The sequence below is a fragment of the Electrona antarctica genome (genome assembly GCF_951216825.1).
Source record: "Electrona antarctica genome assembly, chromosome: 24".
NCBI classification, from domain to species: domain Eukaryota; kingdom Metazoa; phylum Chordata; class Actinopteri; order Myctophiformes; family Myctophidae; genus Electrona; species Electrona antarctica.
This window is the reverse complement of record NC_136803.1, coordinates 22,755,961-22,770,960: the sequence shown is the minus strand read 5'-3', so window position 1 is coordinate 22,770,960 and position 15,000 is coordinate 22,755,961. Positions and strand designations below refer to the sequence as shown.

At 43.9% G+C, this 15,000-nt stretch overlaps 2 protein-coding genes across 2 annotated transcripts in view; one reads left to right on the top strand and one right to left on the bottom strand.

Moving 5' to 3' along the window:
• The window catches only part of LOC306917676 (peripheral plasma membrane protein CASK-like), a 66,089-nt gene that overhangs the window by 24,039 nt on the left and 27,050 nt on the right, over positions 1 to 15,000 (top strand). The window contains exons 6-10 of the mRNA XM_079495965.1: positions 8,445 to 8,547; positions 9,220 to 9,398; positions 10,106 to 10,228; positions 11,065 to 11,148; positions 11,772 to 11,871. Coding sequence (XP_079352091.1) covers positions 8,445 to 8,547; positions 9,220 to 9,398; positions 10,106 to 10,228; positions 11,065 to 11,148; positions 11,772 to 11,871 — 589 coding nt within the window. The remainder of the gene's footprint in view (positions 1 to 8,444; positions 8,548 to 9,219; positions 9,399 to 10,105; positions 10,229 to 11,064; positions 11,149 to 11,771; positions 11,872 to 15,000) is intronic.
• Positions 1,532 to 5,734, bottom strand: LOC306917132 (putative G-protein coupled receptor 34; the record flags this gene model as incomplete). Its single annotated transcript, XM_079495265.1, has 5 exons — positions 1,532 to 1,752; positions 2,316 to 2,379; positions 3,440 to 3,617; positions 4,573 to 5,016; positions 5,388 to 5,734. The coding sequence occupies 5 exons, from the start codon at positions 5,732 to 5,734 to the stop codon at positions 1,532 to 1,534; spliced, it is 1,254 nt and encodes a 417-aa protein (XP_079351391.1).

Below are 15,000 nucleotides of genomic sequence, written 5' to 3'. Positions count from 1 at the left end.
GTGCTGTGTATTAAAGCAGGTGAATAGGTCTGTAAAGGATATAGTCGCCCAGCGATACAGTGATGGAGTCTATAACAGATATCAGTCTATCAGTTGACTTCATACTGGAACCTGAAATATTTACAGGTATATATACAAGACATATTCTTTTGGTGTTTTAACCCATTTTGACCTGAGATCAGATTCTAAAAATGTCTTCTACATCCTGACAGTTTTCTTAAAAAGCTATGTTTCTATGTCAGTCGTTCTTCGATTTTTCAAAAATAGCAGACCTACAAGCTCATAGCGCGCCACTCGGTGGCGCGCTATGAGCTTGTAGATCTGCTATTTTTCAATAGCTAAAGCATAACATGATGCTAACACCAAAAGGGGTTCCCGCCCAGAATGGGTTAAGCATTATGTTATACTTTAGCTATTGACAAATAGGAGATCTACAAGCTCATAGCGGGTTTAGGGTCCTTGGCACAAAAATGTTCCAAGAACCTCTGATTTGTAGAACCGGCCTCGGGTCATAATGGGTTTAAGGAGAATTCCGGAGTAACCATTTTCTTACCATAATCGGATGTTATTTTATCCAATAATAAAAAGCAAAGCTTTTGCACACCTACAGGCGACAGGTGCGTAGGAGAGGGTACGTGCCCGACAATGAAAAAGGAACAAACACCCGCACACTGTCTTCAAATGCAGTGAACCAACTTGGTTCACTGCATTTGAAGACAGTGTGCGGGCGTTTGTTCCTTTTTCATTATATCCAAGCTTATCCATCAGCTTAAATTAACACAACTTTTGCCGGGGAATTCTTCAAAATAAAGGAACTATAGAGTGCCAGCAGATATGGCAGATTTTACTCTGAAAAGCCCCCCCCCCCAAAAAAATAAACGGGAGGCATAATCTACCGTTCTTACCTCACACTGGTCACGCTAAAGTCTCTCTAGAAGCGTTTATATTCCAAACGAGATGCATGCAGCTGAAGTCAGAAATGAAGACGGCTAGAACATTGTCCTTCTGGTCAAAACCATGGAGAGCTCCCTAGATTAGGAGTTACGAGCCATTCTTTAGGAGCCGTAAACAAGGAAGTGAACGGCAGCGCGCATGCGCAAAACACCACTGCGGTTTTATTAGAAAGGACGTCTATACACGTCCTTGAGTACCACAGACGAAAAACAGTCTAAGTCCAAATTTCATTCTGACCCCTCCACGGAATGGCCTCGTTGTCCTGACCCCTTATCTATCATTTATACATTATGGATAAATAGTGTGGACTGTTTTTCGTCTGTGGCATTCAGTGTTAGAAAATGGTGCTCTACCACTCGTTTTTGGACATTATAACATCAGATTAAGGTAAAACAATGGTTAGTCCTGGATTCTCCTTTATTTGGCATAACGGCTAAATTGGGGAGGGAAAAAAAGCAACAACACAACATTTAAACGTCCGCCCCAAATTGTCCTCCTGTCACCACTCCTGGTCAGCAGTGGGCCTTATTAAAGTCAGTCTTTGCCCCTCTTTGCGTGCAAACGTGTCCCCGTCCTGTCATTGGCGGGCGGCGGAAAGAGGCAGCCTCAGCGCCGAGCTGTCGTCGGCGTTGGCGCTCATGAGGGAGGCGGGGCTTAGGTTGCGCGTGGGCGGAGTCACGCACCGCGAGGGCCGCCTGAACTCGGCGGTGGAGCTGTTGGACGTGGCCTCGGCCAGGAAGGGCAGCGGTCCGCCCAGACGCCTGCCCAGCGCGCGCACCACCGCCTTGCGCACCGAGCCTGACAAACACATCAAAGTTCCTGGGGTCATCGACATGTTGGCTTTTTGTCAACATACATTTTTTTTTGCCACGGACATACAAAATGACTGGACTGGACAATAATAATAATACCAGAAACACATAAATAGAATAACAGCCCTGAATAACAGGTCTGTAACTCTGAGAGTGTTCAAGTGGAACCAAACGGACCCTTAAGGGTCCTTGCAAATCAAACATTTGAGAACCACTATTACTAGTGCTCTCCTAATGTAGCCATTGTGTCATACTAAATAATCACCATGCTTATTCTGGAGGAAACCTGGAGACTTGACATTCATTAAGTGGGTGTTATGATCAAAATAAGAACATTATAATGGTGTGTAAAACAGAACGGACAAGACCATGTCTTTGCCACATCAAACGGATTGATTTAAACAGTGTTGGAGAAGAACATACTCACATGTTTTAAGTGTCAACTGTCAATACTACAATGTGGAAATTACTCTGAAACGTGCGTGCGTGTGTGTGTGGTATGTATACTGTATATGACAGGTGTATGTGTGACGTAATCGCTAGCCTTACCTGACAACAGGAAGTACATGACGGGGTCCAGGCAGCTGTTGAAGGCAGAGAAAAGCAGCATCACCTAGACAGACAGACAGACAGACAGACAGACAGACAGACAGACAGACAGACAGACAGACAATATCAACACAATGTTCAGCAATAATATTTGGTTGCTCTGATGAGACAGGTGCCCCACCGAAGACAGATCCTTAAAGTAGCTATAAGCAATAATATGTCAAAAATGTGGTATTCGGACAGCCAGAACTCCCAAAAAATGTAGTCTCTGACACATCTAGAGGCCACAATCTGCATTCAAAGATGTTCCTAGAAGCTTTTGGCGGGCCTTGATGGCGTCGTAATGAACTTTGAACTTTGAACTTTATTGAGAGGATGGCCCCTTGAGATGTCGCATCTCGTTTTAGAGGGGGTCCTATGCATAAAAAATACAACAATACAGCAGTGCAATGAAGTTGTGCTTGAAATGTACTGTAATTCTCCAATCTGTTAATAAATTCATCAATCAATCAATCAATTTTACACTTACTGAAAATAGTAGATCTACAAGCTCACAACCAAGCGTAAAATGAGTTGTGTCTTTTACTTATACCGGATCTCTTGTCCACTATAGGGCATTAAGCAACTAGTCGACTAGTTTACTAGTCGACTAGTAAATCCACTAGTCGACCTTGCTGGTACTAATCGACTAGTTGATAAAAATAAAAAATAAAAAAGTTAATTTTTTTTCCCCTGATTTTGTAGGCCTCAATCTCAGGTAGATTATAGTTATAGTCACCAATGTACACAGTTTTTAAATGTACAAATATTTATTTCCCCCCCAAAAAACATAAAAGGTGGTTAAACAACTAGTCGACTAGTCGACTAGTAAACTAGGCAACTAGTCAACTAGTAAAAATGACTAGAAGTGAATGCCCTAGTCCACTAGTCCCTTCCTAACATTTTAGTCTAGTTTGTATTTGTTGTCAACATATTTAGTCTTAGTTTTAGTCATCATAGCTTAGTTTTCATTTAGTTTCCATTTAGCTTTCATCAGTGAAAAGGGTTAGTCGACGAACATGTTTCGTCATAGTTTTAGTCGACGGCAATCAACAGTGAGCGTGCGTGGCGTGCGTTATAGTGACCTCGTTGGTGCGGTCCACGGCGCGCAGGTAGCGGCAGGACTGCGGCGCCGCGCTGAGCTGCGTCAGGATGTAGACGGGACGGAAGACGTGGTACGGCGCGAAGCACACGGTGAACAGGAAGAGGACGAAGAAGGACTTCTTGGCCGTGCGTCCGTAGCGCCGGGCGTTGGGCAGCTTGCTGCAATTTACAATCTGGGCATTAGTAGAGTGTAGAAGGAACAATGTAGAGCGCCGCAAAGAAACTGTAGGATAGCTGAGAGCAGGTTAAACCCATTTAGACCTGAGGCCAATTAAAACAAAATGGTTAAAGGACCACTTCACCACTTTTCAACCTATCTTCATATAATAGGTCCTCACTAATAATCATGAAAAAATTGCGCAATCTTTTTCTACTCTGTCTGTGTCTCATTGGAGGGCTGTGGGCAGTTCAGAAACCGTCTTCCAGTGGCATCATCGATGGGGAATACAAGCTAATAGAAACTGTAGGCTTTCTAGTTCTGAAAATGGAAGCCATTGTTCTCACAATAATGAAAATCTAAAAATGTTTGCAAAAAAATCTTGTTTAAAAAAAGAATCTGCCTAATGATGATGTCACTGGAAGACGGTTTCTAAACTGCCCACAGCCCTCCTATGAGACACAGACTGAGTAGAAGAAAATCGTGCCATTTTATCATGATTATTAGTGAGGACCTATTATATGAAGATAGGTTGAAAAGTGGTGAAGTGGTCCTTTAACACTTAAAGGACCACTTCACCACTTTTCAACCTATCTTCATATAATTGGTCCTCACTATTTGTTAATGATAAGATAACACTCGGTCTGTGTCACATACTGTAGGAGGGCCGTGTGCAGTTCAGAAAACTGTCCACCAGTGACATCATCGATGGGGAATCCAAGCTAATGAAAGAAAATCTGCCTATCGATGATGTCACTGCATGGTGAACGGGTTTCTGAACTGCCCACAGCCCTCCTATGAGACACAGACCGAGTAGGAAAAATATTGTGCTATTTTAATCATGAACATTAGTGAGGACCAATTATATGAACATAGGTTGAAAAGTGGTGAAGTGGTCCATTAATATTGGGTGTCTGAGAAACAAAAAGACACATGACGCGAGAACACGAGCGTCACCTTCGCGCGGCCCTCAGCAGGCGGGCGGCCACCTTGCCGTGCGAGACGGCCAGCACGGCGAACACAGCCCAGAAGAGCGCCACCAGCGCCGCGTTGACGTAGGCCTTGGTCCGGGCGCCGTGCCGCCGCCGCTTGAACTGGAAGCACTTCCCCGGGACCTCGTCGCCCTCCTTGGCGGCGATCATGGGCACCAGCAGGGCCAGCGAGAGCCCCCACAGCAGGCCGCACGCCACCCAGGCCCACCGCGCTCTGGGCACGGCGCCAGCGGCGCCGTTTCCTCGAGCAGCGCCGCCGCGGGGGCCCCTCAGCCGGGCGTATCGGTCCAGGCTGATCAGACCCAGCAGCGTGATGCTCACGTACATGTTCATGTAGAACACGTTGCCCACCAGGCGGCACGCGGTGGCGCCCAGCGCCCACTGGTTCCCCCGGGCGTGGTACAGCACCCTATAGTGGAGAGCAATGGGAGCACAAAGAGCATTGCTCTGTGACATCAACACGTGGAATCCATTTCCGTCAGAAGGACAAATAACTCATGTTATGTTATGGATAAAAACATGTATACAATAAATATAACATAATAAGTGTGAACCCATAGTCATTATATATTCGTAGGTATTTGGCATAGAAATTGAGGTAATAATAATAATCTTTATTGCCCCGAAGGATATTCGTCTTCACAGTCTATTCCAACACCCACATCAAGTGCCTCTGATACCCCAGCGTCGACCCCCTGGTCTGTGCATATAGCAAACACAGTGACTCCTTGAAATGAAACCATTTGACAACAGGCAGACGGAAACGGAAGGGTCTTTCACCTGAACGGCAGACAGGCCAACAGCACCAGGTCGGCCACGGCGCAGTTGATGAGCAGCACGTGCACGGAGTTGCGCCGGCGCTGGAGGCAGAGGAACACCCACAGGGCGAGGAGGTTGCCCGCCAGCCCGAACAGGAAGATCAGCGAGTAGAGGACGGCCAGCGGCGCGCGCAGGGCCTCGTCGTCGAAGGAGCACGCGCCACCGCCGGGCGTCCCGCTGGGGCCGGGAGGGGAAGAGGATGGCGACGAGAGGTTGGACGGAGCGGTGGAGAGGAGAGACACGGACGAGGTGGTGATGGAGGACGGAGAGAGAGTCGGGAAGGGAGATCGGGAGAACGGGGCGGTCATGGTTGGCTTCGGAGCGATGAGTCTTCGATGAGAGAGAGAGAGAGATTTGACACGTTAGTGGTTTTCGGGCTCAGAATGGGATAAAGTACGATGTTGGGAGCTTAATAAAACGGGAGTAGTTCACCGAAAAAATACGTATTTCTTTTGTCTTATTGCACACCCCATGAAACCCTGAAATCATGGAGATTGAATTTGTTTTGTTAATCTTTTTGCATTCCTAAGGCATGAGCGGCAGAGTCTCCCAGTAAGAGACTCAAAAGCGCCTGATGGAGGGGAAAGGAACTGGTTGGAATAACGTGTTCCTTCCACACCATACGTCCTTGAAATGAAATCATTTGACAAGCTGATACATATATATTACGCGTTCTTCCTTCTGATTGGAGATAAGCAAACCTGAACGTGTAATTACAAAGCTGTTCAGTAACCCATGTTACTGATCAAACGCTCTATAGCAATGATCTGCATATAGAGCTATTTAACACTTATTTTTTTAACAAAATAACACCACACCACCTTTAGTTTACATTTTTTGCAGTAGAAAGAGAGGAAGCTAAGGGAGGATGTGATTGTGCAGAGGTCAACACATTGCCCAGCCATCTGCTGTGTCTCTGCAGCGCTCACCAACATCTAACCCATCCCAAATCGCAGGGCTTTGCTCTCATTCTTCTGGCCTGGCTGAAATGGCTCATTTTGCGTCTCAAATTTGAAAGTGAATCCTCGTTTATTACTTGCAGCCACACTGCAAATATCAGATCTGCAAGCTCACAAGAATGAGGACAGGAAGTAAGAAATCGAGCATTAAATCAGCCGGTCAAAGAGAACACGAAACAAATCAAGATATCTACATATACAGTATATTATACTGTATGCAAGTAATTTCAACTTAAGTGTGTACAAATGGAACCATCCACTTTCGGAGATACACACCCTTAAGGGGCCATTTGGAACCCCCCTCAAAGAACCATGGTTGGATGAACGGATGGATGGATGGATTGATGAATGAATAGATTAATTGATGGATGGATGGATGAACAAACGAGCTAACTAATGAACAAACAAATGAATGAATCCAAATGACTCGCAAACTCACCAGCAAAACGCCATGCGCAGATTGGTGCAGAATCGTATGCGAGGGATTGTCAATACTAGGCAGAGTCAACCTATCAAGTATGCCATTTAAGGAGAAAACGAAAACAAATGTTAGTAAAACAAATATGACGTGAGAAAAAGAAAGAATCTCTGCGGCGTGGAATGAGATACTGACGAAGACCTTTCATGCATAAAAAGGCATCTCAATGTGTTTTTACACACACAACAATATGGAAGCATCCAACATCAGAGAAGCAGATACAAAAATGAATAAATTAGAATGAAACTAATTCAAATTCAGCATAAAACTAAAAGAAAAGCAGTATAAAAGCAAGGTAGTATAGTTTTAGTTAGCAAATTCATCACCGACAGCCAGTCGAGACGGAATAAATACAGTATGTATTAAGTTCTCATTTAGGTCAAGAGATGATGACCAGTCTCTTTTTTGCTTCTCATCCACCAAAAATGTGGCGCGGGCTTACAGATCGGCTATTTTCGCCGTTCGACTCAATCGTGCGATGGCGCTGTGCTCACCTATGGTGTTTGTGTCCCTGCTCCTGTCAGCTGTCCTCTCATCAGGGTGTGTGTGTGTGTGTGTGTGTGTGTGTGAGTGATGCGTCAGTCTGTGCAACGTCTACTTCCTGTAAAGCCCACTATCCCCCCTTTCCTACCTCCGCGGTCAACTGTGTGGCAGCCACGAGCTTATCCGTCTGACAACCGGTCTGTCTGTCTGTCTTTCTCAGCTATCCCCCCATCCATCACGGCTGTAAACTGCCCACCCCCCGACCCCACACACACACACACACACACACACACACACACACACACACACACACACACACACACGCGCCATCATGACTAAACTTCCACCTTCCAGAGGAAGTCAAGAGAGATTGATGAGAGGATACCAAACAATTATGGCCACACGCACGCACGCACGCACACACGCACGGACGCACGCATGCACGCAGTGTTGATTTTGGCAGTAAATTTCGATTTTAGTTTAGTCATAGTCTTATAAAAAATTTAAAAAAATCTAATAAAACGTAATTTATTTTTAGTCCTATTTTAGTCATCTGAAATGTTTTAGTGTTGGTCTAGTTTTAGTCGACTAAATATCATAAGATTTTAGGATGACCCAAGGGACATCTGTACCAAATTTCATGCTTTTATCCACCGCGTAACGATTCCAACAATAATATCCCCTACTAACTCGCTTAAGTTTAAAATGACTTGTGTCTTGTACTTATACTGGATCTCTTGTCCACTAGTCCCTTCCTAACATTTTAGTCTAGTTTGTATTGGTTGACGAAATTGTCAATATAGTTAGTCTCAGTTTCAGTCATCATAGACTTGGAACGATGCAAGTTGAAAATGCATGCCCCACCACGGCACCCAGATATTATGTCTGTGTCCCTTTTTATGCCCAAATGTCAGGCATGCCCAAATATGGAGTCTATGCAGGCTGATGTCAGAACAGGCCAGCTCCAAGTATGGACCATGGGCAGCAGGGCCCTGTCCAGAAGCCCTTTTGGGGCTTGGTGTCATTTATAGATAGATGGTCTAATTATCCTGATCAATAATAACCAATCATTATTTTATTTGTGTCTTGTGTCCACAGCCTCACTGTGTGCTGCTGGCCTCCAAGGAGAACTCGGCCCCGGTCAAGCTGGGAGGTTTCGGAGTGGCCATCCAGCTGGGAGAGTCTGGACTGGTGGCTGGAGGTACGCTGTCCATGTTTACATCGTTCTACATAACATCAGGGTGGTGGTCCCTGGTTCACAATCAGTTGAAAACCCCTGTGTTACACCATTAAATGTTAATCTCATTTTAAAGTATCTGTTTAGTTCGCTTTCTTAAATTTGATAAAAGGCACGAGATATGCATATTTATATATATTTATTAATTTATTGTATATAAGAGTTGTTTTCTTCCATGGACCACCTGTACATCCATGGCATCGATTATCTTATCATCGATTATCAATTACTGTTTTCATAACTGATTAACCCAGTTGGGACGGATCTGTGTCGCTTTAGTGTTTAACCACTTTAACCATTATTTTAAACTATTTTAAGCTGTAGATCTAGAAAATTAGAAAAATCGTGGAAAATTTGGCGCAAAATCTTTGAATATTTATATTCTTTCAGAGCGAACGTTTTTAACTCAAATCTTTGCTTCTGGGGGGGTCCCTGAAACAACATATTTTCAGATGGGGGGGGTCGGTGACCAATTACATATAATTTTTGGGGTCCTTGTCATGAAATAGTAGAAACATTTTCAGAAAACTGTCGTGATTTGGAAAAGATTGTGTAGAATCTGGTCTCAGTCCTATAGGGGTTAAGCCGGTCACTTCTCGCTAACCATTGTCACCCCCTATAAACCGACGCCACCAGGTCGCGTGGGCACGCCTCACTTCATGGCGCCGGAGGTGGTGAAGAGGGAGCCCTACGGCAAGCCGGTGGACGTGTGGGGCTGCGGAGTCATCCTGTTCATCCTGCTCTCTGGATGCCTGCCCTTCTACGGCACCAAGGAGCGGCTCTTTGAAGCCATCATTAAAGGGAAATACAAGGTAGTAGTTGATTTTCCAAAATCTTTTTTTCCTTCCACGGCCACTTAACACACTTAAGTGATCAGATTTTACTCTTAAAAGCCCCTCCCTTCCGTTTTTTGGCTAATCCTAGAATGTGGGATACAAGTAGTAGTAGTAGTAGTAGCAGTAGTAGTAGTAGTAGTAGTAGTATTAGTAGTAGTAGTAGTAGTAGTATTAGTAGTAGCAGTAGTAGTAGCAGTAGTAGTAGTAGCAGTAGTAGTAGTAGTAGTAGTAGTAGTAGTAGTAGTAGTATTAGTAGTAGTAGTAGTAGTAGTAGTAGTAGTAGTAGTAGTAGTAGCAGTAGTAGTAGTAGCAGTAGTAGTAGTAGCAGTAGTAGTAGTAGTATTAGTAGTAGTAGTAGTAGTAGTAGTAGCAGTAGTAGTAGCAGTAGTAGTAGTAGCAGTATAGTAGTAATAGTAGTAGCAGTGGTTTTACAAAAAGCCACCTTAACGACCGCGGAGAGATGGGCCGCCATTGGAGCTCCGTGTGAACCTTTCCCTACACCCATCTGAGAGCGTGTTGCGTTTTTCCCTTCTCTCTCTGTGTGTGTGTGTGTGTGTGTGTGTGTGTGTGTGTGTGTGTGTGTGTGTGTGTGTGTGTGTGTGTGTGTGTGTGTGTGTGTGTGTGTGTGTGCGCGCCTGTGTGTGTGCATGTACGTGTGTGTGTGTGTGTGTCGCATGTGTGTCAAGATGAACCCGCGCCAGTGGAGTCACATCTCAGAGAGTGCTAAGGACCTGGTGCGACGCATGCTGATGTTGGACCCGGCCGAGAGGATCACCGTCTACGAGGCCCTCAACCATCCCTGGCTCAAGGTACACACACACACACACACACACACACACACACACACACACACACACACACACACACACACACACACACACACACACACATAGCCGGGTGGGGCATGGATCTCCAACTTCCATCGTTACCGACTCGGTGCTCTACAGCCGGGCACCGGTAGTAGCCTAAATCAAATTTTTAATACACACAGATGCCTAACTGGATAGTCAAGGCCATAGAGACCAGTTTTAATAAATATAATAACTAGAACAAAAGCTTGCTTCGGGGGGTTTGGCGGTTGTATTACTGTGTACTTGTGAGGACATCAACATTTTCTGTAGAACTTTTTAACCGCAAGCCTGAAAGCGGAAAAATACTCAGTTGTGGGCTCGGAGCGCCTGCCGCGCTGCTTGATTTTTGACGCGGCCAACACGACAGCCATGTAAACAAACGCACATTCTCATCTCATTCACGGCAAATCGGGATCTACAGTAGTCATCCTGTCTGGGTTTTATTATCAACAATGACCGACTTGCCGTCAATTATCCCTCGCATAATGACCCACTCCCCATCGATTATCCCCGGCTACTTTATGAAGAAATTAATGCATTGGCCCAAAAGGAACAGCGAAACGATTTGAATGTTTTTTCATTAGAGAGCGCTCTGTTATTGAGTTCAGCGGCCATTATTCACAAATGATAGACAGATGACTTCTGTGACTGACTGACCGACCAATCAGAACCAAGCGTTCAAACAAGCCATGTAATAATGATAACATACACACCACTTCCTCATGAGAAACCAATGTGTTTCTTTCATATCTTTCATATTGTGTGCGTGTGCGTGCGTGTGTGTGTGTGTCTAGGAGAGGGACAGGTATGCGTATAAGATCCATCTTCCAGAGACGGTGGAGCAGCTCCGAAAGTTCAATGCCAGGAGGAAGTTGAAGGTACGTCTACATAGTGAAACATCAGCAGCTGTTACATATCATCGTTTTGTGCTTAATTAACACTGTTACTGAACAAACACTCTATAGCAGTGATCACGATCATAACAATAATAGCTATTTAACACAGTTTATATGAAGGAATCAGCAGCACCTTTTGGGGATTTAAGCATTATGTTATGCTATTGAAAAATAGCAGATCTACAAGCTCATATATAGCGCTATGAACATGTAGGTCTGCTATTTTTGAAGCTATTATGTTATGTTAGCTATTGAAAAATAGCAGATCTACAAGCTCATATATAGCGCTATGAACATGTAGGTCTGCTATTTTTGAAAAATCGTGAAAATGTGGCGAAAATCTTTGAATATATATTATTTCTGAGCGAACGTTTTTAACTCAAATCTTTCCTTCTTGGGGGCGGGGGGGGGGGAGGGGGTCCCTGGGGTCCCTGGAACTACATATTTTCACATGGGGGTCAACGACCAATTACATATATTTTTGGGGGTCCTTGACATGAAAATATTTGAGCACCACTGGGTTTTTCAGAAAACTGAAAAATGTGTAGAATCGTCCTCAGGTCTAAATGGGTTAATGAAGTGTGAGGTCACTGGTGCGTTCCCAGGGTGCAGTGCTGGCGGCGGTCTCCAGCCACAAGTTCAACTCCTACTACGGAGACCCGCCCGAGGAGCTGCCGGACTTCTCCGACGACCCCACCTCCTCAGGTAAGCCCCGCCCCTCATGCCCCGCCCTCGTGACGGCCAGGCCTAGCCTGGGAGTCATAAACATTAATGGGTTTATGATCCGGTCAGGAGCGGGATGGTAACGTATGTCATGTCGTAGCCAGTCACTGGTTTGTAGTCATCAGGCCGGAACAACCATAGGCCATTTTCTTTTGGGGGGGGGGGGGGGGGGTGCCAGGGTGCACGTGCCCCCCCTGATGGCAAAAAAGAAATATATATATATACAGTATATATATATATATATTTATATTTATTTATATTTATTTATATTTATTTATTTATTTATTTATTTATTTATTTATTTGTTTGTTTATTTGTTTGTTTGTTTGTTTGTTTGTTTATTTATTTATTTATTTATTTATTTATTTATTTATTTATTTATTTATTTATTTATTTATTTATTTATTTATTTATTTGTCAAATGTAACTTCATACTCATTTATATTTTTCATTTCATTCATGCTTTGTAATGAACAGTTTTGCAACATTACATGATTGACATTGGCATGACTCACTATGTCAAACACATACATATTTTGTCTAGCATATTTAGTTGTCTCCACCAGGCCGAAGGCATGGGGAGAGAGTATGTTTTGCACTCCGTCCGTGTGTGTGTCCGTGTGTGTGTCCGTGTGTGTGTCCGTCCGGCGTCTGTCCGTCTGTGAACAGCTAATCTCCGGCACCGTTAACCCGGTCGATGCCAAATCTTGCACACACACTCCCTGGATGCCAACGATGAACCTCTGCCCCACATTTCCCAGAACGGCCTGTTATAGCGCCACCAGGAGGCCGACGTTTGAAAAACACATGTTTTTATATTACTCCTCCAGATTTGCTACACACTGCATATATAAATCACTTTGTAACTTTGTTTGGAAAGGTGCTATATGAATAGATTCAATATCATTATCATTATATTCATATTTTTATTCCAACTCGGGGAGTCCACAAAAACCAAACAGGGGGGACCAAAACAAAATGGAAAAAGAAAAGTACTACCTAACCGGAGTAAGAGGGGTTTTTTTTAATATATTTTTATTTCCTCGCGCGTCCATCCATTTCGGTTGGACTGACCGGGACCTGTGGCAATTGAAAACCAATCCGACCCATGCCAGAGGGACAAGTCAACATTTGGGACTCTGCTCGGTTCTCTGTTCGGGGCTCGGGGTCATTGTTTTCCGGTGCTAACCTCTAGTTTAAAAAAGAAAATAGGTGAGGCCTAGTGTAGATCCTTGGGGGGACTCCCTTTCAACTAAAGTACAGTAAACTACAGTTTTGTAATGCAAAACAGAACGCAAACAGAACATTGAGGAAGTGTGGCGATCGGCAAACAAGCGGCCTGTTTATAGACGCCACTGATTGGCTAAAACAGAACGCTGAGATTGCACCAATAGGACCACTTCCCCCGTCTCCAGCCACAGACTTTCACTTCCCATGCGGCGCCACAAACCACACTGGCTGCATGTCGTTGCTGTCCGACAGAAGCCTCCTATCTCCCATGTTGATTTATGAAAAAGAATTACGTAACTCAGTGGTTTTCAACCCTTTTCACATCAAAGCGCGTTATGTGTTCCGCATTTAAGCCACGGACCACCATTTGATGACATTTAGCGTCGTAGACCCAAAACTAGAGAATATTGTGTTGTCGTTGGATGTGACTTTGCCCACAGTTCCATGCCGTATTGATGTTATTGATGTATTGATGTTGGTACCATAGGAGAGATAACAGGCAAACGTTGATCAACAATAACAATTTTTCTACATTCTCTATTGTGTAGACTTCTTAACATTTAATTAACATTGATTTTACAATATAAATTGGGGTCAGAGACAGAAATGCCATTAAATGGGAGTCCGTAGCCTGTTTGCATATCAAACTGGGGCATCCTTGAAATGAAAATAGTTGAAAATCACTGCTAGAGCTGTAAAAATCTTCTCTTATGGGGGTCCCTGGCATATCTTTTCTAATGGGGGTCCGCGGGCTAATTAGTGTCAATTTGGGGGTCCTTGACATGTAAAAGTTTGGGAACCCCTGCTTTAAGGGTTCATTTGGTTACCAACTCTCCATCATTTACAGTAGCTGGGGACCACCTGGAACCCCCTCAAGGACCACTGGTTGAAAACCACTGACGTAAATGAATGCCCTACTTCAAGAGTGTCACAGAGAAGTAGTGAAAATGGCAGATCTGCAAGTGCACAACGCCATGCGATGTGAGCCGGTGTGAGCTTGTAGATCGGATATCTTCACTGTTTTATTAGTTTTGGACATGCAAGGTTTCCACCCCAACGGCAATGATACAGTACATATAATATGTTTCGCAAATAAATAACTGCTTGTGTAACAAGCCTGTTACACAAAATAAACAAATAGCAGCTCTACAACCTCACAGCAAGTCTTATGGTGATGCGTTGTGAGCTTGTAGATCTGCTACTTGGGATATTCTTTGAATCATTTTGAAGGTGAAACGTGGTTTCTGTGGGTTATAATATATATTGAACCAATGCAAGAGCTTGTGACTAGATTTGGTTTGGTTTTCTACAATATCCAAACAGAAAGCAGGCTGATTTATTATCATAATAAATATGAATTGTAATCGTATACTGTAGTACTACTACAGTGTTGATTTTGTCGACTAAAACTATGACGACAAATGCTCGTCAGCTACCTTTTTTCGCAGACGAAGGCGAAATAAAACCGAAATAAAAACGTAGCTAAGATGACTAAGACTAGATATATTGCCAGTTTCTAGACTATCTGTCCATTACGATACCATTAAGGCCCGCCAAATACATTCTAGTTGACAAAATCGATTTAGTCGACTAAAATCTTATGATATTTAGTTGACTAAATGAGACTAACATTAAAACATTTCAGACAACTAAAACACTGCACTACACCGTACTGCTGCTTTGTCCCTTGTGGTCAAGCTGTAACATGAATGAAGAAAGTGCTCCGTCAATATGTTCTGTTTTTAGCTTAATAAAAAATAACTCCACCAGTGGCATGTGGCGTGTGGCGGGGTCAATGACCTGTATGTAGGCCATGTTAGTCGCTATAGACACTTCCTCCACACAACAAGTTCGGTCACCTATTAACCCATTTAGGACTGA